This window comes from Schistocerca gregaria, chromosome 8 (assembly GCF_023897955.1).
Source record: "Schistocerca gregaria isolate iqSchGreg1 chromosome 8, iqSchGreg1.2, whole genome shotgun sequence".
NCBI lineage: Eukaryota > Metazoa > Arthropoda > Insecta > Orthoptera > Acrididae > Schistocerca > Schistocerca gregaria.
Genome location: NC_064927.1, coordinates 454,017,633 through 454,033,348, shown reverse-complemented (window position 1 = coordinate 454,033,348; position 15,716 = coordinate 454,017,633). Strand labels below are relative to the sequence as shown.

Below are 15,716 nucleotides of genomic sequence, written 5' to 3'. Positions count from 1 at the left end.
GGGTAGGTAGTATTACTGTTAAAGAGAATGAGACCACCTTAATCAACAGTGCACAGGTAGCCAATGTCTTTAACAATCACTTCATAAGTGTCAGAGAAAAAATTGGTGAGAATAGTTGAAAAGAAAAAGCCAGGCAGTACATGGAAGACTCAGTTTTGAAAAAATTTAATCAGATTAAGTTTCATCTAACAACCTCCTGTGAAATAGGAAAATTATTAAATCTTTGAAAAATAAATGTTCTGTTGGAGTAGATGACATCTCTAACAAGTTATTAAAACAATGTTGAGCAATTACAGCTGATGTTTTGAGTCACATATGTAATGCATCACTAACTCAGGGTATTTTCCCAGACAGGTTAAAATATGCCATTGTCAGGCCTCTCTACAAAAAGGGGGAAACCACAGATGTCAATAATTACAGGCCAATGTCATTGCTTACAGCATTTTCAATAATCTTTGAGAAAGTAATGTACTCAAGAGCAGTTAGCCATCTCATCAGTAATGGGATACTTAGCAAATCACAGTTCAGATATCAGAAATGCTGTTCCACTGAAACAGCAATATACAATTTCACTGTCCACATAACAGAGTCTTTTAATAGTAAAATATAACCAGTAGGAATATTCTGTGACTTATCCGAAGCATTTGATTGTATGAACAATGACATTATGTTAAGGAATTTCAATTCTATGGTAGAAATCCTCCCCCCATGAACCATGGACCTTGCCATTGGTGGGGAGGCTTGCGTGCCTCAACGATACAGATAGCTGTACCGTAGGTGCAACCACAACAGAGGGGTATCTGTTGAGAGGCCAGACAAACGTGTAGTTCCTGAAGAGGGGTAGCAGCCTTTTCAGTAGTTGCAACGGCAACAGTCTGGATGATTGAATGATCTGGCCTTGTAACACTAACCAAAATGGTCTTGCTGTTGTGGTACTGTGAACGGCTGAAAGCTTGGAGAAACTACAGCCGTAATTTTTCCCGAGGGCATGCAGCTTTACTGTATGGTTAAATGATAATGGCGTCCTCTTGGGTAAAATATTCCGGAGGTAAAATAGTCCCCCATTCGGATCACCGGGCGGGGACTATTCAAGAGAACTTCGAGATCCTTCAATCGGGCAGGTAGGTAAGAAAATTTAAAAAGGGAAATGGATAGGTTAAAGTTAGATATAGTGGGAATTAGTGAAGTTCGGTGGCAGGAGGAACAAGACTTCTGGTCAGGTGAATACAGGGTTGTAAATACAAAATCAAATAGGGGTAATGCAGGAGTAGGTTTAATAATGAATAAAAAAAAGTAGGAGTGCAGGTAAGCTTACTACAAACAGCATAGTGAACATATTATAGTGGCCAAGATAGACACGAAGCCCATGCCTACTACAGTAGTACAAGTTTATATGCCAACTAGCTCTGCAGATGTCGAAGAAATTGAAGAAATGTATGATGAGATAAAAGAAATTATTCAGGTAGTGAAGGGAGATGAAAATTTAATAGTCATGGGTGACTGGAATTCGACAGTAGCAAAAGGGAGAGAAGGAAACATAGTAGGTGAATATGGATTGGGGCTAAGAAATGAAAGAGGAAGCCGTGTGTTAGAATTTTGCACAGAGCATAACTTGATCATAGCAAACACTTGGTTCAAGAATCATAAAAGAAGGTTGCATACATGGAAGAATCCTGGAAATACTAAAAGGTATCAGATAGATTATTTAATGGTAAGACAGAGATTTAGGAACCAGGTTTTAAATTGTAGGACATTTCCAGGGGCAGATGTGTACTCTGGCCACAATCTATTAGTTCTGAACTGTAGATTAAAACTGCAGAAATTGCAAAAAGGTGGGAATTTATGGAGGTGGGAGCTGGATAAACTGACTAAACCAGAGGTTGTACAGAGTTTCAGGGACAGCATAAGGGAACAATTGACAGGAAGGGGGAAAGAAATACAGTAGAAGAAGAGTGGGTAGCTCTGAGGGATGAAGTAGTGAAGGCAGCAGAGGATCAAGTAGGTAAAAAGACGAAGGCTAGTAGAAATCCTTGGGTAACAGAAGAAATATTGAATTTAATTGATGAAAGGAGAAAATATAAAAATGGAGCAAATGAAGCAGGCAAAAACGAATACAAATGTCTCAAAATTAGATCAACAGGAAGTGCAAAATGGCTAAGTAGGCATGGCTACAGGACAAATGTAAGGATGTAGAGGTTTTTTTACTAGGGGTAAGATAGATACTGCCTACAGGAAAATTAAAGAGACCTTTGGAGAAAAGAGAACCACCTGTATGAATATCAAGAGCTCAGATGGAAACCCAGTTCTAATCAGAGAGGGGAAAGCAGAAAGGTGGAAGGAGTGTATAGAGGGTCAATACAAGAGCGATGAGGACAATATTATGGAAATGGAAGAGGATGTAGATGAAGATGAAATGGGAGATACGATACTGCGTGAAGAGTTTGATAGAGCACTGAAAGACCTGAGTCGAAACAAGGCCCCGGGAGTAGACAACATTCCATTAGAACTACTGATGGCCTTGGGAGAGCCAGTCCTAACAAAACTCTACCATCTGGTGAGTAAGATGTACGAGACAGGCGAAATACCCTCAGACTTCAAGAAGAATATAATAATTCCAGTCCCAAAGAAAGCAGGTGTTGACAGATGTGAAAATTACCGATCTATCAGCTTAATAAGTCACTGCTGCAAAATACTAATGCGAATTCATTACAGACGAATGGAAAAACTGGTAGAAGCCGACCTCGGGGAAGATCAGTTTGGATTCCATAGAAATGTTGGAACACGTGAGGCAATAGTGACACTACGACTCATCTTAGAAGAAAGATTAATGGAATGTAATCGAATTAGATCTGGTGATGCAGAGGGAATTAGATTAGGAAATGAGACACTTAAAGTAGTAAAGGAGTTTTGCTATTTGGGGAGCAAAATAACTGATGATGGTCGAAGTAGAGAGGATATAAAATGTAGACTGGCAATGGCAAGGAAAGCGTTTCTGAAGAAGAAAAATTTGTTAACATCGAGTATAGATTTAAATGTCAGGAAGTCGTTCCTGAAAGTATTTTTATGGAGTGTAGCCATGTATGGAAGTGAAACATGGACGATAAATAGTTTGGACAAGAAGAGAATAGAAGCTATTGAAATGTGGTGCTACGGAAGAATGTTGAAGATTATGTGGGTAGATCACGTAACTAATGAGGAGGTATTGAATAGGATTGGGGAGAAGAGAAGTTTGTGGTACAACTTGACTAGAAGAAGGGATCGGTTGGTAGGACATGTCCTGAGGCATCAAGGGATCACCAATTTAGCACTGGAGGGCAGCGTGGAGGGTAAAAATTGTAGATGGAGACCAAGAGATGAATACACTAGGCAGATTCAGAAGGATGTAGGCTGCAGTAGGTACTGGGAGATGAAGGAGCTTTGCACAGGATAGATTAGCATGGAGAGCTGCATCAAACCTGTCTCAGGACTGAAGACCACAAGAACAACATGGTAGAAATGGAACAGCATATGAGTGGTTTAAGTCATATCTACAGAACATGAAGCAAAAAGTCTCTTTATATGCTTCAAGTGATTTAAAGGAGTTTATCACTTCATCCAACTGCGGTGAAATTACATTAGGTGTACCACAAGGTTCGATCATGGGTCCCCTCCTGTTCTTGATATATGTGAATGACCTCCCTTCTTATGTGAAACAAGATGCTGAACTGATACTGTCTGCTGATGGTACAAACATAATTATTAATCCTGTAAAAGAAAGTCTGACAGAAAATGAAATTGAAAATTGTTAATTGATTTTCTGCAAATGGGCTTGCTCTGAACTTTGAAAAAATACAGTACATCCAATTTTCTGCTGCAAAAAGTATAATTCCTTCAATAAAAATAACACATCAAAAGAAGTCAGTAGCCAGGGTAGAGCATACTAAGTTTTTGGGTGTACTTAACTGGAAAATTCATATTCTAGATCTCCCTAAGCGATTAGGTTCAGCAACTTTTGCAGTCAGAATAATTGCCAATTTTGAGGATGTAGAAATTAGTAAGCTAACATACTTTGATACTTCCACTCTCTGATGTCATAAGGAATAATATTCTGGGGCAACTCAACACTTAGGCAAAAGGTATTCAATGCTCAAAAGAAAGTAGTTAAAATAATGTGTGGGGTTCATAGTCGCACATCTTGTAGGCATCTGTTTAAAAGGTTAGGAATTCTTACAACTGCTTCACAGGACCAGTTTAAAATCAACAGCGACATCATGATTACAATACTAGAAAAAAGAAAGACCTACACTATCCATTACTTAACCTATCTTTGCCACAGAAAGAGGTAAGATATGCTGCTATAAAACTTTTTTATAAAGTATCAAATGAAATAAAATGCCGCACACACAGCAGTAATAGTTTCAAAAACAAATTGGAATCATACCTCCTTGACAACTCCTTCTATACCATAGATGAATTCTTGAATATGAATAAATAAATCTGGAGATATAGTATATGCATTTTGTGCTATTTAAGGGAATGGGATAGATAACAGAAATAACTAATTAATGAAAAATCTGATATAAAGATGTGAAACAATTACTAACAAAGAGATAGAGGGGCTGGCCAGTACTTACCTCAGCTCAGTACAGCTGATAGAAACACAAAAAAACAACCGAAAATTTAAGTTCCTAGCTTTCAGAATAAATGTTCCTTCATCAGGGAGGAGAGAGGGGAAAGAAAGGGAAGAAGGGAAAGTGGATTTAGTTACTCACCACCCAGGTTATGAAGCAACAGGGAAAGGAAAACAGGGAAGATAGCAAGGATGGAGGCATGGTTGTCTGAGGGAAACAGATAACAGATAACAGAAATATTTAGGTATAACACTATAACGTAAAAAAAACCTTGTTTCCTGTGCACATTTCTTGTGCATTTGACACGTTCCACATCATAACAGTTTTTTCGTGCTATTGATCAATGGAACACCTAAGTATCTAACTAACTAACTGTAAATTGAAATATTTGTTTCTGGCTGGAGCTGGTTGTTTAATGAAGTGACAATACAGCTGTATGGAAACCATGATTTTCCAAAAGTTCATAGGAGCTGTAAATCACGCGCTCTTCAAAGTGATGTAAAATTTTACTTACCTCAAAGAAACTGAGCTATTTTGGCAAATAAATTTGTGTGAATATATAACAGTAATAGATTATAATGCAAATAATTAAAATGTATTTTTTATTTCTAATGTCATGTGTTAAGCAAATGATACCAACCTTGCGGTAATCTGCTGATGCAAATAGTAGAATAGCTCACCACGTCGATTCTTATTGACAAGAGCTGGTAAGCCAGAGAATGGATAGTAAAGATGCCACTGCCAGTGGAATAAATTAACCCCAATATCTTCTCGGAAATATGCAACACGGTGCTCTGGTTCAAGATCAGATGCTGTGTAGTCACGTGGTATTACTATTGGTAACTAAATATGAACAAAAGATTACAAAATACTACATCATTTTATGTCAAAGTAACTGTCAATAGAAAAATTAATTTCCCTAGATGAAATTCAATTATTTCTATGCTACACTCCAGATAAGTTACTGTACATAATCTGGTTACACATTTCAGTATGATTTCTTAACCTCAAATGATTGAAAAAAGCAATAAGCAGTCTATTTAAGAGCTCCATACAAAATGAGTACATATTCTATTTAAAGCAATTACAAGATGCAGAATAAGCCAAAACGTCACTGAATATAATTTGTTTAAATATCCTCAACAGTTACCACACACAGAAAAAAAGGGAAATTAAAAGAAACTAACAGAATGTTATAACCACCATTAAGCAGCAATGATGGCCTGTGCTAGAATTAAATGTACAATGAAAGAAAGTGTAGTGAACAACTATTCAGTAACAGTTTAATATAATATTATATGGTAAAATATTCTTTACATAAACACGAAACTTTGATTGCAACTGAATTTGTCCGGTCACTCAGTTAGTGCTCCTCAAGAAGGTCCCAATACATGGACCTTAATTTTGAGGTGCAGAACTGTGCAGTCTAATGGCTTAGAAGATTTTAGATTGTGTAATTATAATTCTTTGGGTTGTGAATAGCAATGGAATTTGAGAGAACCAGTTAGTTTCTCAGCACACTATTGGCACATCACCCTTTAGTTTTCTAGATCTGTGTTACGCAAATTACGGTTCTGTACTGAGTATTTGTTAGTTTATTCAGTTTTCTCTTGAACCAAAAGTTCAATGGCATTACTAAGTGCACATTAAAGACTGTCTTCAACTGAACATTGGAGAACCATTTTCAGATACAAGTAACTAAGACTGCCAATGTACATTTGTTTGATGGCCCTCAATTTCGAATCCTAGTATGGGACAAAACTTTCAACATAACTATTGTCAACAAGTAGGTGGTGGCAGAGCACCACACTATATACGCTCTCATTTTACAAATATGCAGGTACTGAAGTTAAGTATTTCATTAGATTACTTACAATTTTGTATTCTGGAATAGTGTAGATAGCCTTTCAGTTTCTTACAAAAGTTGTGGTCATTAGCAAAGTAGTTCAAATACTGTTTACCTTTAAACTGCTTCTCAATCTATTAGTTACAGATATTTTCATGTATCATGGTTACAATCACAACCTGTGAAAATAACTTGCTTCTCTTTGCTGATTTTAAGATATAAAGCTGAACAGTACAAAATGGTTCATGAACAGTTGTCAAAGGTAGTATTTCAATGTTTATTATTTAATTTATGAGTTTTATATACTGACACTTTAACATACAAGCTTGCAGTGCACAACTTGATGCATGGCAAAAGGTGTTGCATTACCTGATACAGGGGCTAATTCATGTCTGGGAGTGCTCAAAACATAGTCTAAGACATTATAATGTGGATCTTAATAATAACACAAAACTGAACCCTAATAAAGCCCATAAAATAATAATGAGATTCTAAGAATCTGCCAGATTACAATATGGAGCGTAAATTAATTGGCACATCGTCATTATTGTCGCCAGTGATTTTTATCATGATGTGATATGGCTTCTTCCATTCAAATGTTGAAGTCTTCTTCAGGTGGGTTCTTCCTGGGCCATTCTTTGTTAGTCCATTCAAATGACTTTCTGGATGTTCTTGTCCTAGTGGTTGAGTAGATTTTCTTGTGCCTTTTGCTGATCCTTCTTCTTCATTCACTCTTAGTTTTTACTCTCATTTTATCTTTTTAGAAGGCGAAAAAATGATTTTTACAAGGTCTCTTACTTGTATAATATACAAAGAATTGCCAATATTCAGCGATATGACAGGAACAATCATTCTAAACAAAAAATTTGGTAAACATGAGCTATAAAATGTGTCCCTTCAGAGCTGTGAGCACTTCTTCATCTTTGATATTGTGAAACAAATCTCTTCCACTGCATGCTCTTTGCTTTCCACGTTTTGGGAGGAGACAGTGTGGACCAAAACAAGAAAAACTTGTCTAGTAAACACAGGCTACACGATACATATCTAAGAGGTATGAGCACTTGTTCATCTTCACTACTGTGAAACACTTCTAGTGAACAAGTTAAGGTACACACTTTACAGTCCATATTTACTGGACAATTTTTCTTGTTTTGATTCCTACTGCCACCTCTCAAAAAATGTAACATAAAGAACTTGCAGTAGAAGAGATTTGTCTCCTACTATCCAAGTTGACAGAGTGCTCATAGCTCTTAAGTATGTATTATACTGCAGTTGTTTAATAGATTTTTTTTGTTCAGATGATAATTCTGTCATATCCTAGAATACTGACCATTTCTCCTGGGACACACTGTATAAGCAACTAGCCCTCACCCTATATTTTCTCCACTTCGATCTTTCCACAGTTGATTATGCTATTTGCTTTTATACTAGTGTGTTTCAGGGGGAAGTGGATTGTGTTCAAGAAATTCTAAAATTTTTATGTAATGTGTCAGTTGTGATCTGTCATGTTTTCTCAGTCTGCTTGATTCATGATGAGCTTCCAGATGTTTTGTCACATTGTTTCCATTTTATGCGCACTATTTTGATGACTGCTGCTGCCACCATCTTCAGGTGTTCTGAATTTTGCTGTTCTCAAATCTTGCATGGTATAATTATTTATTTATTTATTAATCAAAATATCCACGGGTGTACTGCCGGTCTATAGTGTCCAACGGGCACAATATTTCGGCGATCAAACATGTCGCCATCATCAGGTGAACTGACAGACTGAGCTCCTGTGAACGTGCCGGCACGGAGATCCGTACGCTATGGCTGCTCAGGGGGAACTGGGTTCGGTCGCGGCGGCGGCCGATTTAAATACCCTCCGCCCGCGGCGCGCTCCCTCTGCCGTCCGCGCCCCGCGCCACGGTCTCGCGGTGGAACAGATTGCGACGGCGTCTGAGATGACGTTGGTGTGATGGCTCTGTCCGCCGTGGTCGTCACAACTATGCGTTTGCTCGATTTACTCTTGATTAACCCAATCGCTGGTTCCCAAGCCTTGCTAAGATTATAGCCACAGTCACGGTTTATGAGGTCGTCATTGGTGCGAATTTCGATGGCCTCTCTAACAACGCTGTCCCAGTATCTAGGCGTCTGTACCAGAATCCTCGTGCGGTCATACTCCATAGCGTGATTTTCCGACAAACAATGTTCAGCGACCGCCGACTTGCTCGGATACATTAGTCGAGTGTGCCTCTGGTGTTCACGGCATCGATCCTCGACAGTACGCATCGTCTGACCAATATACGACTTGCCACATTGACACGGAATCTGGTACACGCCAGCCTTCCTCAAACCGAGGTCATCTTTGACGCTCCCCACCAGTGCACGAGTTTTATTCGGAGGACAAAACACAGTTCTGACACGGTGTTTCTTCAGAATGCGGGCGATTTTCCCCGAGAGTGCGCCTGTGTATGGAATAAATGCAGTGCCTACCTCCTCCCTCGTGACTTCATCCATATCAACAGGTTGTGCTGCAGTGGTTGGGCGGAGAGCACGTTGGATCTGCCACTCTGAGTACCCATTTTTTTCGAAACACAGTTCTCAGATGTTCCAATTCCTGGGGTAGACTCTCTGTGTCAGAGATAGTGCGCGCCCTATGTACTAGAGTTTTAAGTACCCCATTCCTCTGTGAAGGGTGGTGGCAGCTGTCTGCGTGCAAATACAGATCAGTGTGTGTTGTATTCGATACACCCCATGACCTAGGGTGCCGTCAGCCCTTCTCCTGACCAAGACGTCAAGGAAAGGTAATTTACCCTCCTTTTCAGTCTCCATAGTGAATTTGATGTTGGGGTGTATGGAGTTTAGATGTGTAAGGAAGTCAAGGAGTTTATCCATACCATGTGGCCAGATGACGAACGTGTCGTCCACGTAACGGAAAAAGCAAGTAGGTTTCCATTCGGATGACGACAGGGCTTCCTCCTCGAAGTTCTCCATGTACAAATTCGCCACCACCGGTGAGAGTGGGCTACCCATGGCGACTCCCTCCGTTTGTTCGTAGTATTCTCCATTAAAAAGAAAATACGTGGAAGTCAAGACATGCCTAAAAAGTTCAGTGGTATTCTCGTCAAACCTCTGACCAATCAACTCTAGCGACTCTCGCAGGGGTACCCTTGTAAACAAGGAAACGACGTCAAAACTCACCATGATATCTGACTCATCCAACCTGAAGCTATCAAGGCGTTTAACAAAATCCACGGAATTACGGATGTGATGAGGGCATTTACCCACATAAGGACTTAATATTCCCGTCAGGTATTTGGCCAACAAATATGTAGGTGCCCTGATGTTGCTGACAATGGGGCGTAATGGTACCCCCTCTTTGTAAACCTTCGGGAGTCCATATAGTCTAGGCGGTACCGGACCTTGGGGTCCATCTGTAGATTATCGTACGGATTTTGACTACATAAGTACACTCCTGGAAATTGAAATAAGAACACCGTGAATTCATTGTCCCAGGAAGGGGAAACTTTATTGACACATTCCTGGGGTCAGATACATCACATGATCACACTGACAGAACCACAGGCACATAGACACAGGCAACAGAGCATGCTCAATGTCGGCACTAGTACAGTGTATATCCACCATTCACAGCAATGCAGGCTGCTATTCTCCCATGGAGACGATCATAGAGATGCTGGATGTAGTCCTGTGGAACGGCTTGCCATGCCATTTCCACCTGGTGCCTCAGTTGGACCAGCGTTCGTGCTGGACGTAAAGACCGCGTGAGACGACGCTTCATCCAGTCCCAAACATGCTCAATGGGGGACAGATACGGAGATCTTGCTGGCCAGGGTAGTTGACTTACACCTTCTAGAGCACGTTGGGTGGCACGGGATACATGCGGATGTGCATTGTCCTGTTGGAACAGCAAGTTCCCTTGCCGGTCTAGGAATGGTAGAACGATGGGTTCGATGACGGTTTGGATGTACCGTGCACTATTCAGTGTCCCCTCGACGATCACCAGAGGTGTACGGCCAGTGTACCTATTGTATATAGACTCCTGTAAATGGAAAAAAGAACACATTGACACCGGTGTGTCAGAACCACCATACTTGCTCCGGACACTGCGAGAGGGCTGTACAAGCAATGATCACACGCACGGCACAGCGGACACACCAGGAACCACGGTGTTGGCCGTCGAATGGCGCTAGCTGCGCAGCATTTGTGCACCGCCGCCGTCAGTGTCAGCCAGTTTGCCATGGCATACGGAGCTCCATCGCAGTCTTTAACACTGGTAGCATGCCGCGACAGCATGGACGTGAACCGTATGTGCAGTTGACGGACTTTGAGCGAGGGCGTATAGTGGGCATGCGGGAGGCCGGGTGGACGTACCGCCGAATTGCTCAACACGTGGGGCGTGAGGTCTCCACAGTACATCGATGTTGTCGCCAGTGGTCGGCGGAAGGTGCACATGCCCGTCGACCTGGGACCGGACCGCAGCGACACACGGATGCACGCCAAGACCGTAGGATCCTACGCAGTGCCGTAGGGGACCGCACCGCCACTTCCCAGCAAATTAGGGACACTGTTGCTCCTGGGGTATCGGCGAGGACCATTCGCAACCGTCTCCATGAAGCTGGGCTACAGTCCCGCACACCGTTAGGCCGTCTTTCGCTCACGCCCCAACATCGTGCAGCCCGCCTCCAGTGGTGTCGCGACAGGCGTGAATGGAGGGACGAATGAAGACGTGTCGTCTTCAGCGATGAGAGTCGCTTCTGCCTTGGTGCCAATGATGGTCGTATGCGTGTTTGGCGCCGTGCAAGTGAGCGCCACAATCAGGACTGCATACGACCGAGGCACACAGGGCCAACACCCGGCATCATGGTGTGGGGAGCAATCTCCTACACTGGCCGTACACCTCTGGTGATCGTCGAGGGGACACTGAATAGTGCACGGTACATCCAAACCGTCATCGAACCCATCGTTCTACCATTCCTAGACCGGCAAGGGAACTTGCTGTTCCAACAGGACAACGCACGTCCGCATGTATCTCGTGCCACCCAACGTGCTCTAGAAGGTGTAAGTCAACTACCCTGACCAGCAAGATCTCCGGATCTGTCCCCCATTGAGCATGTTTGGGACTGGATGAAGCGTCGTCTCACGCGGTCTGCACGTCCAGCATGAACGCTGGTCCATCTGAGGCGCCAGGTGGAAATGGCATGGCAAACCGTTCCACAGGACTACATCCAGCATCTCTACGATCATCTCCATGGGAGAATAGCTGCCTGCATTGCTGCGAAAGGTGGATATACACTGTACTAGTGCCGACATTGTGCATGCTCTGTTGCCTGTGTCTATGTGCCTGTGGTTCTGTCAGTGTGATCATGTGATGTATCTGACCCCAGGAATGTGTCAATAAAGTTTCCCCTTCCTGGGACAATGAATTCACGGTGTTCTTATTTCAATTTCCAGGAGTGTATATACATTTAGGGTTAATTTACTAGTCTCTATCCACTGGCATAGATGCTTAAGTGTTTCCTTGGCTTTTTCAGTGAGTACACTTGGTGACTCAGCTTTGATTAAGATGTTACTGTCATCAGCAAACAGTACTGATTAACCATGTTTGACGCTTTGTGGAAAATCATTGATGTATATTAAAAAGAGAATTGGACCCAGCACACTTCCTTGGGGGACTCCTAGATTGATGTATTCTGGGTTTGAAAGGTATGAAAAGGTATGATTGGAATTAGTTTGAGTGATCTCCACCTGTTGGACCCTGTTTTGCAGGTATGAATGAAACCACATGTTTTTTACTCCTCTTACTCCTAGTGCATTTAGTTTGTTTAGCAAAATTGTGTCGTCTGCTATGTCAATCAAACACTTTGGTCAAATAAAGGAAGAACCCTGTTATGTGGTCTCCTTTGTCTAGTGCTTCGAGGATAACATTTGAGAAATGAGCTACAGTTGAATTTGTGCTTTTGCCAGGCCAGAGACCGAATTTCTCTTTACTCGGAAGGCATAACTTTCTTAAGTACCCCATGAGTCTGTTTTTGATGTGCAATCAAGGGTCTTTGATGTTGTCTATGTAGTCCTTCAATAAGCACACAGGTACTTCATCTATGCCTGTTGAATTTTTACATTTTAGGTTACTCACAACATTGCATACTTCTTCTGCTGTGGTTGGTCATAACATCATTGTGTATGGTATTTTGTTCAGCATTTGTAAATGCTTTGTTTTGAGGAACTTCTGTTGCATTTTGGTTGCAATGTTGCTGAAATACAGATTGGTAAAGTTTGCTAGTCTTTTGGACTCATTTATTTTGGTATCATTGTGCTGAAACTGCATGTTTATTGGCTTTAGCCTTTTCTGAGTAAAATGCAATGGTTATACACCATTTCTTCAAATTTACTATCATCTCATGTATGAAGACTGTTGAATGTTTCCCATGTATTCTATTTAATTTACTCTTTGAGAAACTAAGGAAGGAAAATCATATGATAGAAGGAAAATCACAGGATAATTTCACACAACTCAAACAGAAACAAAATCTCAGGATAGCCTCAATGGTACAAGTCATCAGAAATACTACAATGCTTTTAACAGGACAAGTTATCATAAATACTGATGACAGCGGTTCAGCAGTTACCTCAGATCATAGTACACTTCTGTTTTGTCTTCTGAGAGGCTCATAAAGCCAATATTACAACAAAATATCCTTTATATTATCAAGATCTGACATGGCAACCTTTAATTTCCATTATAACCAGGGGGTGATTTCCATACTGAAAGCTTCAGTCATAGTATGATTGTGTTAAATTTCATTTTATTAATAAGGGAAGCTATCCCTTAAAATATTGGTAACTGTTCTGTTGCATAAGAATTTCCATTTGAAAATTCAGAATATAAAGAATTGGAATAAAATTTAAACACCTCTAAATATGTGACATAGAAAAATCATTTATTCGTGGAGGGTTGGTGTAGCACATATCCTAAGACTATAATATCAATGAGTCACTGTTGGAATTGACCAGCTGATACCAATAGCTGGGTGTAACACTATGTAGGGATATGAAATGGAAGGAGGACTAACAGGGAATATTGAAAATATATGGAGAAGGGCAGCTTAAATGGTCATAGGTTTGTCTGATCCTTGTCAGAGTGCCACAGAGATACTGAAGGAACTGAACTGCACGACTCTTGAAGATAGACGTAAACTATCCCGAGAAAGTATATTAACAAAGTTTCAGGAACCAGCTTTAAATGAAGACTCTAGGAATATATAAGTACTGCAACCCTCCATGTAGCACTACCGTAAGCATCATGAGGACACGATCAGAGTAATTATTGCACACACAGAGGCATTCAAATAATCATTCTACTCATGCTCCACACGTGAATGGAACAGCAGGAAAACCTAATAGCTGGTAAAATGGGACATACCCTCTGCCATGCACCTCACAATGGTATTAAGATGTAGATGTAGAAATACAATGGCTGAAAGAGCCATGTTGTGGAGAAATTATATCCTGAGTATGAAATGCTGAGTCCATAACAACTGTATTAGGCTAGATGATATAGTGGTCTAATATTTCAATCACAAGATTGAATTGTTAAACTTAGTAAAGATATCAGGATGGCATAAATGACCACACTATATGCAGTTTTCTCAGTTTCATATGAGTTCAGTTATGGGCTTGCAGGAGTATAAACCTACATGTATACTGCACAAACAACTGTGAAGGGCACAGCAGAGGGTACATCCCATCGTATCTTAGGGTTCTTTAGGAGATTTTTTTGTACACGAAATGCCCAATATGTTGAATATAAGGTGTCAGATGGCTGTGGATGTTGCCAGAGGCAGGCCAAGAGATGTGCACAAGCTTGTTGTCCTATTTGCAGATGACAGCATGAACTGATGCATGGGTGAATTGCCATCTGCCATTGTAAACTGCACAAAAGCTGTAACACATATTAGGACCAATATTGTACACACACTGTCATCTTGGAGCCTCAGGATGTGTCTGGTGGAAGACAAGCTGTGAAATATGACGCTGCTCACTGGGCACTCTCTCAGGTGTAACCTCAAAGTGCCCAAATCCTGTGCTGTAGTGAGAGTTTGTACTCAAAGGCTGAATGACACCAATTAATTATTGGTGATGAAAAAAGATTTTGCCTTGGTATCAGTGATATTAGTTTGTGAACACGGCATTGATAAGGAGAGCAAAAACTATTAGAGTGTAGCAGACAGAAACAGGCAGAAATAGGTACAGGCATTGTGGCAGAGGTGCCAGTGCCACTGTCTACAAGTACGGACTAAATCTGGTGTCGACTAAACAATGAAAAGTGCAGAATGTGTGTAGAATGTCAGTGAGTTCACCCTGCTCCTAACTCTACGATTCTGGTAGATGCTCTCTTCCACAGCTTGTGTAATCAACATCTTAGCTGAGTGGTCGATATGTCTGACTGCTATGCAGCAGTGGGTCCGGGTTCAATTCCCAGTTGGGTCAGAGATTTTCTCTGCTTGGGGACTGGGTACTGTGTGTTTCTTACTATCATTTTGTCATCACCAACACACAAGTTGCTCAATGTGGCATCAACTAAAAGGACTTGCAACTCACTGGCCGAACTTCCCCCAGGTAGGGATTCCCAGTTACCCATGTCATATGATTAATTAATTTCTTTTTCCACTGCTTGCCTGCACATTTTGTGGATTATGCAACATTTGCCCCAAGCTTTGTGTTCATTCATTCAGTGTGTTCTGTAGATCCCACCACAAAGGAGAACCTTCATGGATGTGGAAGGAGTCTAGATACAGATTAACAAAAGACTAGCAAATCAGAGAAACTTAATCCATATAGTGCATTAACAATAAACTATTACTATAGTGCTAAATACTATCCATGCTATTCCAGGTAAATTTAAGCAAGTAAATTAGAAAGAAAGTTGCTATTTTGACAAAATCTGTATTAAATATCTGCTGGTTATTTAATATCAACAACTTAATATTTCCTTGACTCACAATGGCATTCTCCAAAGAAAATAGTTACCTTTACCTGTAAATCCTGAGCTCTGTTTACAGTACATCAATAAACTTTCTGTAAAGATTGCTACTTCCAATGTAGCTCAAAATACTGTTTTGCTTGCTCCCTAGCAGGTCAGATGGTTTTTAGAAGGAGTGGCTAACGAGGTACATTTTTAATTTTTCAAAACAACAACATCCACCCCCCCCCCCCCCCCCCGCACCACCACCACCCCCGACCATTATTAATGTTTT

The 15,716-nt window shown here is 41.0% G+C and overlaps 1 protein-coding gene across 1 annotated transcript in view; it reads right to left on the bottom strand.

Annotated features, from left to right (window-relative positions):
• The window catches only part of LOC126284215 (phenoloxidase 2-like), a 112,744-nt gene that overhangs the window by 67,054 nt on the left and 29,974 nt on the right, over positions 1 to 15,716 (bottom strand). Inside the window, exon 5 of the mRNA XM_049982986.1 lies at positions 5,251 to 5,453. Within this exon, the coding sequence (XP_049838943.1) occupies positions 5,251 to 5,453 (203 nt within the window). The remainder of the gene's footprint in view (positions 1 to 5,250; positions 5,454 to 15,716) is intronic.